At 43.8% G+C, this 14278-nt stretch overlaps 1 protein-coding gene across 1 annotated transcript; it reads right to left on the reverse strand.

The window, feature by feature from the left end:
• Positions 1 to 1431: 1431 nt before the first annotated feature.
• ezh1 (enhancer of zeste 1 polycomb repressive complex 2 subunit) lies at positions 1432 to 14010 on the reverse strand. The gene is made up of 20 exons (XM_079233800.1): positions 13787 to 14010; positions 12453 to 12636; positions 12131 to 12256; positions 10810 to 10932; positions 10588 to 10705; positions 10170 to 10424; positions 9500 to 9602; positions 9074 to 9237; positions 8864 to 8955; positions 8609 to 8771; positions 7344 to 7528; positions 5779 to 5870; positions 5437 to 5465; positions 5000 to 5125; positions 3780 to 3958; positions 3547 to 3642; positions 3299 to 3380; positions 3142 to 3222; positions 2948 to 3032; positions 1432 to 2809 (listed from the first exon to the last, which is right to left on the reverse strand). The coding sequence occupies exons 2-20, from the start codon at positions 12630 to 12632 to the stop codon at positions 2749 to 2751; spliced, it is 2340 nt and encodes a 779-aa protein (XP_079089926.1). The 5' UTR covers positions 12633 to 12636; positions 13787 to 14010; the 3' UTR covers positions 1432 to 2748.
• Between the last annotated feature and the right edge of the window lie 268 nt (positions 14011 to 14278).

Raw genomic sequence — 14278 nt, forward strand, 5'->3', positions numbered from 1 at the left:
AAGTAAACTTATTCATGGTAGCTTTTTGGAACGCTCAGGATAAAGAAAGTACAGAACATGTTCTCTGTATACACCTCCAAAAGTCAACATCGTTTGTTTCTTCCAATATATATATACATGGCCAGAACTGTGCAAAATTGTACAGTGAAAGGGTGTAAAAACTGCAATTACTGTAAAGGCACTACTATGAAAATGTATAGATTTGCCCAAAACTGGCGTGTCCAGGCTATATTTTTAAGAAAGATGCAAAGTGGTGAATGATAATGAAAAGTGAGCAAACGGAGTGAAACTGTTGGTTTGTGATCGACACCAAGAATAGTTTGTGTTTTTGTTAAATAGACAATCACCACGCAAAGTTCATATTAGGCACAAGCCAACAAATTTGGGCCAAATATGCTTTGTTGCCTCTTCGGAAAGAGTACACTTATGTATCATATCAATGTATACACCTCACTCTACTCATTGGTTAACGGAGTATAAATAATCAGCCTATAGTGTCACTTCATTGTCACTCACAAGTTAATCCTGTGTGGTCCCTGGAGCATGTGTGTGTGTGTGACTGATTGGATGTTTACAAGTTTGTGTATTCATAGTTTGCCCACTAAGATACTGATTTAAAAAAACGACTCTCTTTAAAAAAACAAAAAAACAATCATGTGCACGGATGCCAACCAGCCAACTCACTTATTGTTGTGCACCGACTGTAGAAGAATGAGACAGAAACAAGGCCTGCATGCCGCTCAGAGTGGCTTCTCCATGTTCAGGCTTCAGTTGCTTGTAGATTTCCAGCACATTGAATCTGTGCTGATCGGATCCCATAGAGGGTGTGAATGAAAGGGATTATGATGAAATGGGCAGTGGAGGGAGTAGGTCAGGAGGATGCTGTTAGCTTAGACAGGCTATCTGCTGATTTCATCAAACGTGTAACTTTTTGAGAGCTGCTTAATGCTTCCTGTGGTCTAACCTAAGATTAACATCAGAATTAAAATTATAAAGACACTTAAAAGGGCATGAAGGTAAATCGGGGCTATGAGAAAGTTGTAATTTCAGACTAACTTTTATTTCAAGTACATAGCCGATACGGCCTTAATACTTTTACATACGTATGAATCTGCAGATAGCCTGTGATATCATATATAATCAGAGGATAAAGTACCAGAGAGAGTAGGAGGCAGGTCAGACCACTTCTCTGCACCATCAAACCAAATCCTTCAGAAATGATCATTGCAGTTGTGTTTGTGATCACACTGAAATTTAGAAGTTTTTTTCTGTTCTTAAATCTGCTTGATTTTGTTTTGTAATACTTCCACTGTAAATGGCCATTACTGTGTAAATCAAGGCAAAGCCAAACTCAATAAAAGAAACTTGAAGAAAATTGTCACTGTGTAATTTAAGACAGAAAACTCAGAGTCAGCATATTTTAATGTATAAAGTTAAACTTTTATTTTTATAGGCAGACACTGTACATAGCAGTAAACTCTATTTTGTTCATCCCTTTTGAGAAAGATCTCATTTAAAAGTGGGCTTTAATGTTTTTTAAATGAAAAACAGGGTGGATAACAAATCTGGACATATAAAAAAATAAGGAAGATGATAAAAAGATATTTTACATTCACATGTGGGGGACTTGAATATTTGGTCAAACACTGATACTTTTGCTTTTCTCATGGTCATAACCTTGCAAAGGTCACCTCTGTTAATTATGCAACACATCCACACTATTTCAATCTTTTTCTGTGTGGAATCATTTGGCACTTGAATGATTTTTTTAAAAGGACGACATTTACTGTGCGACTTGTTAATGTATTAATAATTTCATTCACAAAATGTGAAGTCCTCGAGATCATGTAAACATGATGAAATGTTTGGTGTGCATGCACATTGCTCAGAGTACCAACAGAATGGGTTAATGCGTAAAATGAAAAGAGGGATGAGATCTCTTCACCATCATCACCGCAGGTTACATTCAGTCAGTCGGTTTCTTGTCTGGTTGCCTTTTTTTTTGCGGAACAATGATATAAATGCACAATAATTTATCCCACCATAAAGATGTGGTGGTGATGGAGCTGTCAAACCTGGTCAGGTTCTTCTGAAGAACAGGCAGCGGGTACCATCACACTACATATACTGAGAGACCGCACGGAGCAGAATCTGACTGAAGCTAATGCTGTGACTAACATTGTTTATTGGTTTGCTTATCCAAGAGACAGCACATGCATTTCACTGATCATCATTAGGTACGATGTAAAAGCATTGCATTACGTATTGAGAGGTCAAACAAAAAGCCGGTCTATAAGTACAGTAACACAACTGCTTAGAGGGTAACACACTGTATGATGGGTAATCACAACCTCTTTGCTTTAACAGGATGAAAAAAACAACAAAAAAACATGTAATCCTCTTGGTGCGGTAAGCGATACAGATTAATAGTATTTCCACTTTAAATAGTTTAGTTTCATAAGCTTGCCGTATACACTCTTGCAGGTAGGTAGGTGGGTGGGTGGGTGTGGGCAGATGAGGGGGAGAGCTGGCTGCTGTCTGAAGGAGGAGGCATGGTGTCTGCGGGGCGGGAGCGCCAGCAAACAGCAGAGAGGGACTCTCTATTTTTAGCAGTGCAGCAGAGAGGGCACAGACAGCGACTGTTTATTGAAATTCGTCAGCTAGATGTGGCGCTACAGAGAGGGACAGAAGCATTAGTGGGTGGCTGAAGGGTGAGGGGGAGGTTATGGATGAAGGCAGCAGGTGTAGCTAAGACACGTCTACCTCCCTTTCTATTCCCACGTATTTGAGGGCATCCGCTTGGCTGTATCTGTGGGAGGAAAGAAAAGGGTGTGAGAAAGTATACAGGAACTGCGGAAAGGTGTAAATTAGTCACAAGGTACCGCGCTGCCTGGCTTTTCATTTTACTTTGAAGCTGCTGGAGTCACTGAAAGGCCTGTGACTCTACCTGTAGTCGAAGAAGAGTTCCTCTCCTTGCAAGATAGCTCGTTTGGCAAAGATACCAATGCGGTGGTCTCCATTTACCATTACCACTGCGATGGAAAAAACACAGCATTAGCCAACAAAGGACTGCTTTCATCCCACAAAAGTAATCTCAATTCACGTTTGACTCCGTAGCAAAACAAACTGATTCAGTCTTACCTTTTGCGTAGCAGTTTGGATTAACTGAATGATTTGCAAACCGGATTTTGTTCCCCTTTCGAGTGGCATCCACAACAAAGTCTACCGAGACACATTGAGGAATATGTAAAATAACTGTGGTGTGGTTATGAGCGGGGGAGGAATGGGGAATACTTGCCATTGTTCAAGTTGAAGAGGAAGCTCGACATGTATTTGTCATAGATCCTTCCGCGTCGGTCTGCCTCATCTTGGGAGATCAGCTGCTCATGCACACACACACACACACACACACATACACACACACACACACACACACACACACACACACACACACACACACACACACACACACACACAGAGGAATATTACATTGTAAGTACAAAACTTCAATCTTCAATCGAGCGTAAAAATATATTCTGAACTTGCCTCTCCGCAGTATTCGGAGATGAACTCATTCTTCTGAACCGACTCTTTGATGAAGGTGCCCCATCCGGCGACATCAGATGGAGCCAAAAGCAGGTGCTGAGAGAGGTCACTTGTAGGTTAGGACTCCACAAGTCATATATGAGTGATCTAAACACCACTCACTTCTCTGCAGAATACCAGAACCTCTGGTTTGAAACACATCACCATTTAGACCTTCAAGCGTCCTTGTGTACCTTTTTCAGGCCTCTCTGGATGCTGCAGTTCTTGCAGGAGATGGCTTTGCTGTCCCAGTGCTCTGCAGTGCCACAGGTCATGCACAGATCTGGGTCACATTCTCTCACGGCCAGGTAGCAGGGACACTGTTTAGTGTTGCACTGCGTCTTACACCTGCAGCCCGGGAAGCGGTTCTGGCCTGGAAAAGCATTAGGACACACAGCTGCTCAGAAAAGATATACATCATATCACTTGGCAGAACACACAGTATGATTGTGATAAATAATTCCACGTCATAATGCAGTCGCAGCACAGCAACTCAAAGGCGGAGGAAAGCTGAGAAGCCCATCACTCAGAGACCTCTGCTGGCAGATATGCTGAAATACAATTTTGCAGAGGAAACACAACACCCTCCGGGCAGATGAGTGGAAGGATCAGGCAAGAATAACCGAAATGTCTTTGCAGCAGTCTCCGCTTGGGGAAAACTGTCTGTATGAATTTTCCGTTTCAACCTCCGAATCCCCAGCCAGTGCATGCTTTTATGTGACTGTATCATCAAGCATTGTTTAGCTGGAGCAGCCTGACTCTGGATTTGATGTTGTATATCAAGCTCAGAGCCTGTCATATCCCTTTGATTTCTCTCCAAGCCTTTAGAGTGCACACATGTGCAACCGGGGGCTGCTTCCTGTTTGGCCCCGGCTCTCCTCTTCTACGGGAAAAGGCGAGGTAACAGTCGGGCAGGGAGGAGGGGGAGGAGGGAGAGGTGACCGAGCCTCAACGGCTGAACAAATGAGCCATCTTTTCCAAACCATTGCAAAATATTTTCTTCGTACGTCTTATCCCCGTTGTTTGTTGTAAACCTTTCAGGGGGTAAACATACTAAACGCATTTTGGCCATTTTGGAAAGCACTGTTCTGAGTCTTTGCTGCTGAAGCGAATGCCTCGTTGTGAACGCAACTCTGTATTAAGCAGACACCCACCTATCCCGGCCAGAGAACAGTTTCTCCTCTGACCACTGCCAGAATACTGCAGGGTCGTTTTACATTCTGCTGCCGTGCTCTATTACGGTCTGGAAGAATAGCTTTCAGTGGAAAATATGGTTTTGACAAACAATTTCCCCCTCAGCTTCTACAAGTCAGGGCAAGCTACTCATGTCTTGTTGTTTGTGTCAGAAAGAAGAAGCATAGGAGTACACGGGAGAAGGGTCACACTGGTGAAAAGGAAAAAAGGTGACACTCACACTCGTGCTCGCACTGGCAGAACTTCTCACAGAAATTCTGGGTCATCACACACGGGCAGGAGCTGTCGCATGGATGGTCGGGGTGATCACATGGCTGGTATTTGAACACCTGATTGGACGGGTTATCTGGAGCAACAGAGGACAAAGCCCTCAGACTGGCACAGTGCGCTAGGTCATATTTCAGAATATATAGTTCCCAAAAATGGAAATGTTTCTTAAATTAACTCGGTTACGTCACTTTAGTTTCTTTGAACTTGTCTTGTTCTGTGTTTTCTGTCTGTAATGTGTTTCTTATGTTGCTGCCTGTCTGGGCCAGGTATCCCTCGAAAAAGAGATTTTTAATCTCAATGGGACTCCTGGTAAAATAAAGGTTTAAATAAAAAAAATAGTGTAGTAATAGTTGTGCTGTTCTTCTTCTTTTTCCCCGGTGAACATACCTTTCTTGAGCTGGATCTTTGCCCATAACCTGCCACATTAAACAAACACAAAGACAGGGTCAAAACTTGTCTAACTTGCGCCACACCTATTCTGCTCACTTTGCATGGCTTATTAAGTAACAATAATAGAAATTTGAAGACTACATGCAGCGTAAATACTAATGCAACAGTGCAGAATCCATTACATTCTGCATGACTTTAATTATTTATTTGAAGCATTATCTATTCAGAGAGCTTTCACTGAGGGCCAAGGTCCCTATTGCAAGTGATCATGTTATCTCCATGTTTCTATCATTCAGCAAAGAGCGGGCATGAGAGGGCGAGCAACAGGAGATATCATGCCTGTGTTTCCGTTTCTTCTTTTGGGGCACAATCCCTCCATCAACTAACGGAACACGATGGATCAGGACTTCCTTCACTGCAAACTCATACACCTGCGGAAAGGGACAATGGCATGAAAACCAACAACAACACGTCCCGCTGATTCATTACAAATGTACACTACTGTGGAGAAATTCTGTTTTCTTCATTGTAGTACATTGTGTCATGTTTTGCCCCGTGAAGCAAAAAGGCAATTCGCCGCGATTACGCCATATAACATCCGCCCCCCTCCGTCCTCTGTTATCAAAACTCCACTGCTGCACACACACACACACACACAGACACACACACTCAACAACTTCTGGAGGCCAAAACCCAGATTTGGCTTCTTCCCTAGGACACAAACATACAGAACGATGCAGCTGGTCTCAGCATTTCCACTCTGCTAAGCAGTGGGCGGGGCCCTCTGGATACCAGCAGGGCCGTGACAGTCAATCCAATACAGATTCTGGACTGGTGTGACAAGAGGCACTAGAAGGGTGGATGTAAACACCTGTTCTTTACTGCGTGTATTGTGCTCAAAAGTTAAAGTTTTACATTTTAAAGTTGTAATATGTTCTCTATAAGCCTTGTTATGCACAGCCAACATGACACTTTTTTGACTTAAGTCTGGGAATGTCTAAGGCTGACCGACTGCATCATGAGAGAATTTGGGAGACGTCACATCTGGTAAGCATCCGTGTTTATAGTGCCACATGCCATTCTCTCTGTAGTCAGCCTAATTATCCACACCACAAAACCACAGGCACAGGATGCATTCGTTATTATACTCACACTGGCCCAAACGCAACAGAAATCAGCAACGGATGTTATGCAGAAGTTACAGAAAGCATTTGTTTGTTCAATATTTAACATTTAAAACTACAATTTATAGCTTTTATAGCTAGACGAGACAGCTAACAACTCACAATTGCTCTCCAGAAATCCCCAAGCTTCTATTTCCTATTTGTCACCATTCCCTTTCCATGGGTTTGTTTTATGTGTGTGTCTTTTTGGCTCCACTAAAGTGTTTGGAGTTGTTACATCTATTTTTAGCCTTTATCTTACTCCAGCATCTGGCATTTTAAAGGGGAACTCAATCTGATTTTATACATCAGAATCTGAATCCAGGTTTTAGGGGCTATTACTGAAATAACAGTTGCATGGAGCACTTTGTGCCTCCAGAGGCAACATAGTTTGGGTCTGAAGACTAAATAATAATGAAATAAATGAAATAATTATAAAAATAATTAGGGGGTTATTTACATTTGGTGAGAAATGAGCTTACCACACCTCATTTCTACGTGCTACATTAGCCAAGAGTCTGCGGTTTCATTTATTTCACCCTAATATTTAAAACACTTCTAGCCCCCATTTACTTCATTTCATCAAGACTTTTCTCCATTTTGTGGTTCTCTGTTCAATGTGGAGGCACGCGAGAAAAAAAAAGACGTTTTCTTCAAGACTTCAAGGTGATGCAGAGTAGTTGATTTGCAGATGGCCATTTTGGGGGTGAAGTATTCCTTTAAGTGTGTGAACAATTTTACCTCCTTGCAGTTTTTTGTGCCGATGAGACGAGCAATGGAGCAGAAGTTGTTGAAGTATGTGCCGTGGAGCACTCTGAACAGGGACTCCTCCGCCCCGCTCCACTGGACCACACAGCACGCCTGCTTCTCCCCGTCATCATCCCCTGGAAACAGCTTGGTGGGAGTCTGGCATCGTGAATTCTCCTCTGTTACACACACAGGAAAACCTGTTTGGTTCATAAAACTCTTTTCTATGACTTTGTCTTGGTTAAAGGTTTTTGACAGCTTTTTTACCTGCCCACACACAGTCATGCTAATACAACCCTACGCTGACACACACAGCTATTTCTGGGTGCCATTGTTGTTCATCTGCATGTGCACAAACACACACACGTGCGTGCATGCACACACGCACGCACGCACATAGGGGACCATGGCTGTGATTAGCTTTTTGGATATTCAAGACTGATGCTTGTACACCCACAGCTCGAGGCAGAGAGCCGAATGTTGCTTGGCAACAGGCTGAATGCAGCATTGCCGCGGCCACATGCTCCAGCACCGAGTATTTTTTATTAATCTGCTCAACAATCTGTTTTCCCCCCCCACATTATCTCAACATGTGCGAGAGAGTCTGCTGAGTCACTGGCTGAGCACGAGCGGTTTCAAGAACGAACAGAGAAGCACTGTTGGCGATGAACAACAACCTAAGATGTCCAGGGGAGGAGGAGACAATAAAGAGCCAGAGGAGATTGCTCTTATTTCCCTCCCACTGCTCTCCACAAGAAGATGACAACAGAAATGGGGGTGGGGGGGATTGCACACCACACGAGGAGGAAGGGGAGAGGGAACAATGTGCGTATGTCGGGTTCGTAGCATGCAAAACTAATGGCTGGTTTATTTTGCTTGGCAAGAGAGAGCTGATATTGAGAGTAGATGGAGGGAGGGAGGGAGACAGAGGAGAGAGCAGGTCATGACTTACAAGCTCTCATCTTAAGCCAAATTTCACTTTTCTAAAGGGCAGACAATCTTCCGGGAGGGATTTGGGGGAGGTTATGGTAGATGACGCCTCCAGTGACTCGCAAACAAATAACTGTGTGTATACTGAATGAGGCCTCAACGATGCACTTCAGGATACCTGAGAAAATGTTAAACTCAAAATATAGCAATAAGCCAGGTAAAAGTAAAAACAACATCATGAAAAACTCATCGATGAACTGAACCTCATGCCTAGACTAAAACCTTTAAAATCAGATCCAACCCCAGTTGCTGTTAGATCAACGTCCTACCTGAGGAGGAGGTGGTTTCATGGTCACTGCCGGCCTCTGGTCCTTGCTCAACAGGCGCAGAAGGCCCAGGACAGCTGGAGCTGGTGGGACGCTGCTGCTTTCCGCGCCTCCGAGACCTTTGCGACCGCAGCATATTCTGATCCACAAACTCTTTTGCCCCTTTCTTCAGAGGAGGACACACACAATAAGATATAACATGCAGGAAAGCATACAGAATGCATGAATAGGTGCACAGTCATTGTGAGGTTGGCATACCTGTAACAGGAAGCAGTCTACACCACATGGTTCGGTTTCTATGCGGATCTCCTTGCTCTTCCTCTTGTAAACATTGGGTGTAGCATGGAAAGCTTCATGGAAAGAAAGAAAATGTATTTTGACTCTGTTGTCAATAAGTATGTGTCACAATCTCACTGGGAAATACCACACCGCAGGAGAAATAATAATCAACATAAATCAAGCCTTTACGGTGGAGGAAACAGTCGTATTTGAAGCAACGTCTGCAGAAGAGCGTGTGGAAGGAGTGTAACGACTGCTCCCGCTGTACAGACTTAGCAAAGGGTCCGTCCAGGTTGGGGGTGCAGAGTGGGGGCAGCTTCACTGGGCGGGGGGGCTCCAAAAGGTCCTTGTACCTGTGGAGGGTTTTAGTAGAAATAAATCACCTTGTGTAAAATTCCTTTCCCACAGCACCGCTATGAATTGAAGTCGTAGGTGTTCCTTTCTAAAAGCTCTTTCAGGATTCTGATGCAACCGCTCCTTTGAGTCAGAGCGCCTGAGAGGGAACCACCATTATTACTTTGCTCCCTGACAGCTTGCGTCTCCATGGTGAACACTAAGCAACGGCCGGTTCGGCATTGTGCACACAGATTCACAGTTTCGCTGCACTTTTCGTACTTTTCCTTCAGCTCCTCCATGGTGCCCTTGTAAGGGAACATTGAGGCGATGGCTGAAAATATCTTATCGTTGGGGACCTTCTTGGTGCTGGACAAGTCCCTCACTTTGGGAGACAGAAAAGCAAGAGAGTCGGTTATTCAAATAACACTGTTTTACATGTCATGTTTTGATACAGATTCACAAATAAATCTTATGCAATGTGTTCTTTTAAACATTTTGCAATGGTACAGAAGATTTCCAAATACTCAAGGCCAGTTGGCAAAAACGTGTTGAAATACAAACAGTTTAGTTTTCTTTTTTCCCCCAAATCTATTTTATTCATGGCCCCCTCATTCATGGATGTATTTGTGTACAAGTGCCTCCGTGACTGTGCTTCCAGTTCACTATCACTAAGTTTCACATAAAGCTCGACACAAGAGGTCATTAAGTTCTGTAATAAGAGCCGGGCCATATCAGTGTCATGGACGAACAGGTTCCCTCACACACTGCGCCCATGCAGGCACACAGGGGCAGCTTTAAAGTAAACAATGTCGTGCGAGCGCTGCCGTGGCAGGGCGACCTTGCGGCAGCTGTGCGGTGCAACGAGGGGAACAGTGGCAGCCTTGTTTAAGCTGCAGCCCTCTTGTTCTCTCACAGGACAAAGTCTGAGCGCCGCTGAAGACTTGCTCACCCTCAGTGGTGCTCCTCCTCTTCCTCCTGATGAATGCAACAGCGCCAGGTTTGGCATCTTCTGAAACCTCCACCGAGCTCCTCCTCATCGCTCTCTCGTCCTCCTTCTTTACCGTCACCTCCGGCGCAGCCTCTGGAGCCGCCACCGCTGGAGCCGCCACCGCTGCTTCTTCCTCTTCCTCCTCCTCGTGGTCAGAGTACTGGCTCAAGGCATCCACCAGCTCTTTGAAGACCTCGTCGCTGATAACCCCCCCCTCTGGGAAACAGGTAACATGTCAGAACAAGTGTAAGTCTCTCCAATATTTATTTATGCTTACCACACGCTTCCAGGCAGCATCATCAGCACATAACAAACAAAAAGTAATGTTGCAGTGATATGAAGGATGACAGGTGCTACATTATTCATTCAACACACACACCTCTGTCACCGTGGACACCATCGTAGTTGTCGATGAGCTCCTCCAGGAAGTCCTCGTCCTGTTCCAGCACCTCGTCGCCCATGTATGGGATGTTGTGAAGGAATGTCTCATCCTCCACCTAAGAAACAAAATCTCCCATCAAGACTTGTCACACCACCACCTAAAAATGCTTCGGAGGATATATACGAAAAATATCAAAGTTGTTGTGATTTATTGTCATACCATGAAGTTGTGCTGCAGAGGCGACCAAGAGTACATGAAGGGGATTCCTGCCACTGTCGACAGTGGTCTCATGGCAATGGCTTGAGCTTTGAATTCTGGGAAGCCAAACTCCACTGTGCACATCTGTAAGAGAACCAGAGTTGAGTTGGGGTTGACAAGACAATAGAGCTGTCCTCCGCATTATTGGACAATTTTATGACAATATAATCGAATACACATGCTGCTCGACAACCCAACAGGGAAAATAAACCCAGTAAACACAATAAAGTGGACCCTGCAGCACGGAGAAAGAGAAAAATGCTGTCATGCCCACAGGCTGTTTGTATTATGAGCTCCCACAGAGCTAGAAACCAATTTTAGGCTGCACATTATCATCCGTTTCTGGCACGCAGCTTTGTTCTGAGATATTTTGGTAACACCTGACAACCAGGTGGGAATCAGAGCGGAACTCGGGTGCTGCTAAGGAGGATGCGACACGATGGAGATGAGGAGTTTTCTCACAAGACATTCACTCAATAATATGAAATTGGATTACTTGTAAAGCCAGAGCAGCCTGTGCAGGAACACAAATATGCACAGTGCATACAGGACGGTATGTGCAAAGTTATGATAGTTTAAATTCATTTTTTCAGATCTGCATCTACCTTGTGCACCTTTCTCTAGTTTCAGTTTGGCTTGGTTTCGGGCAGGTTTGATCTGAAGGAATGGCCATAATGTATATTGTTTACAGTAATCTTCACACTACTTTAGTGTTCAATGTGAAGCAATTGCAGCATAGTGCCATCTCCTGGAATCATGTCACGTCTGTTCAATGTATGTGGTTCAATGTCGTTGATGGGATTTCATGCTGTGTCCTTTTTTCGGTCAAGATATATTATAGCTAAAAAAATTAAATGGAAATTAATTTACATTTATTTGGTTTTAACCAGGCAGTATGGTTTCAGTTAGGTTTTTCTTAAATGCAGTCTTTCTGCACTGTGAAGAGGAAAAACCTAGATATTCAAAGTTTGTGATAAATGACAGGTTGTTTCTTCATGCAAAATAGATGTGGGGTTTAAAATGCAATCAAGCTGCTTTATTTTAGGGGTTTATTGGAGGCGGGTCATCTTTTACCCTTCGGACAAGTGGTGTATACATAAAGTTAAGACAACACAAGGGTTAAAGGATGTGTTTTTTTTCTTTAGCTTCAGTTTGTTAACAATATTTTTGTCTGCTTATTTTCGTTTTCGTTTCCGTTTAATATAATAGCCCCATAGGTATATGAAATTGTGTGGTGCAATGGTTATTTGACTCTCTTTAGCACACTCACATCTTCACACACCTTCGTGTTGACCAGAGCTCCACCAGACGTCGACAGAGGGATGGACTGAATCCTGAGCCTGGACCACTCTGCATTCAGGATATTTGTCTGCTGCTCAATCTTTTGCCTGTTGGACATGAACAGGGTCTGGAATCAAACAGAACAAAGAGCATGTCACACATCCTGTAAAACACATAAACACACACAGTAAGTGAGTGCTGCATGTATAACACACTTATACTGCAAGCCTGTGGCACCATGCATACAGTACACAGGCATAAATTGAACAAACACCTTTTTTTTTTTTTTGAAAGCAGCAATGTTAATAATTGTGTCGACCCACCTTGACCTCCTCTACTTTTTTAATGCGTTTTAATTGCCGAAGGCGCATATACTCAGACTTGACCCTCCGTCTCCACTCCAGCAGACTGCGGGAAGGTACACAGGAGGAAGGCTGAGGTTTTGGGGCTGACGGGGCAGCATCAGTGTCAGGCGCTGCAGCTGCAGCAGCTGTTTCCTCCATGGCTCTTTAAAAAAAGACAGAGATGCTATTTAGTGAACTAGTCCAATGTCACTAGGACACATTATGCATCATCCACTAAACAGGATGGATTATGTTCTCAACTTAAGCCCTTTAAGCCTACAAAGGTGTTTGAAAGGTGCACAGGACACGACAAAAGAGTGGACATTTATTTTAGGAATTTCCAATAATATTCCCACAAGTCTTTACAAAGTGTATGTGGGACTCAATAAGGAATGTATCCGTTTTCACCACCTTTTCTATCACACTAATTCTCAATAATACAACCACATACTGGTATGCTCATAATTGATAGTTTGGTGTAACAGTTTCCTTCTGTAATTTAAGTTATATTACTAAGTCTTTATTACAGCAATGTATCCGTTTTCACCATCTATTCTATCACAATGATTCAATAGTAAATACTTGTATGCTCATAGTCGATCGTTGGGTGTAACATTCTGTAATTTTAAGTTATATTACTAAGTCTTTATTACATTATTATACAGTGAGTACAACATACTCTGTCCCTCCGCCTCTCGCAGACATACAACTTCCCCATTCACCCTCACTGGAACGTGAAGTCTTTTTGAAAGAGTGCCCCCCTCTGTTTGCAAAACAAAACTGACATTTAATTATTTTTTTAAAGGGGTTAACACTGGTGCTTTAAATCGCTTATAGGGCAAGACTGCAACTGACCAGATAACGAACAAACAGACCCATTGTGTGCAAGCTAATACATAAAGTATCTACTAATTTAGCAGCACGGGGCATGATCCACACCGCTCAGGAGTGGGCGTGCCTCTTCAGAAAAGCAATAAAAGTGCGTAGTACAGTTTTTCTGTGTTTCACGAGCACCATAGTGCACATCAACTTCCCCGTCTGCGCTAAAATAGAATAAAAAAAAACAACACAAAGATAAAACTGCGCTCGAGAAGCTGCTCCAGTGCATTTCTTCTCCTTCTCGAGACTGTGAGACGTGCACACGTTTCAGCCGTCCTGCCGCTGCAGCCCCGCCGAGACAGAGCCACACGGTATCCATTTAAACGTGCAACACTTTACAGACGTGCGCACCAAGCACCGCAATGACAGCACGCTATTCCAGCGCACGCGTGTGCACGTCTCGCTCTACATACAGTGTCGCAGTTATTAAATACCTTCAAATCCACGGCTTGCGTCCTATTTGCTGCGAGGAGATCGCAACGCGATCAAGTCTCTGTCTGTTTTTTAGTTGTCGTTTTTTTTTACATCCGAGTCGAGATATCCGGAGCGATTAAAAAAGCTGCCTTTGCTATGGATCTGACGCAGATATCGTATCCACACGGCGAGAGGATCTCAGAGAAATCCCTGCGTTATCCATGGGCATGGTGCTGGCGGTTGTTGTTGTTGTAGCTTACAAATAGCTGCGCACTGTCGAGCCAACCCGAGCAAAGGAGGGTGACGTCTTTATTATGATCGCAGCCTTTCCTCGCAGAGGAGGATTTATGACTGTTCTGCGTCCTGGGAATGAAAAGTAGCGTGGAGCAGCAGCCACGGCACAGCCATTTACACGCACACACAGGAACTGATGCAACTGTCCAGAGTGCTAGATCGCCATCTAAATGCGCGCGGGCATGACGCTCTGTGGGTTTCGATCATAGGTTTTTATC

Source organism: Taurulus bubalis (genome assembly GCF_910589615.1).
Source record: "Taurulus bubalis genome assembly, chromosome: 17".
Classification (NCBI taxonomy): Eukaryota; Metazoa; Chordata; class Actinopteri; order Perciformes; family Cottidae; genus Taurulus; species Taurulus bubalis.

Bases quoted from the DNA above. Each gene is read 5' to 3' on its own strand.
- ezh1 (XM_079233800.1), bottom strand. From the start codon at position 12,632: ATGGAGGAAACAGCTGCTGCAGCTGCAGCGCCTGACACTGATGCTGCC. The intron at 9,238-9,499 runs GTACGAAAAGTG...AACCCTCCACAG, and splicing joins ATGGAGGAGCTGAAGGAAAA to GTACAAGGACCTTTTGGAGC. The intron at 5,126-5,436 runs GTATGTTCACCG...CTGTTGCTCCAG, and splicing joins AAAGATCCAGCTCAAGAAAG to ATAACCCGTCCAATCAGGTG.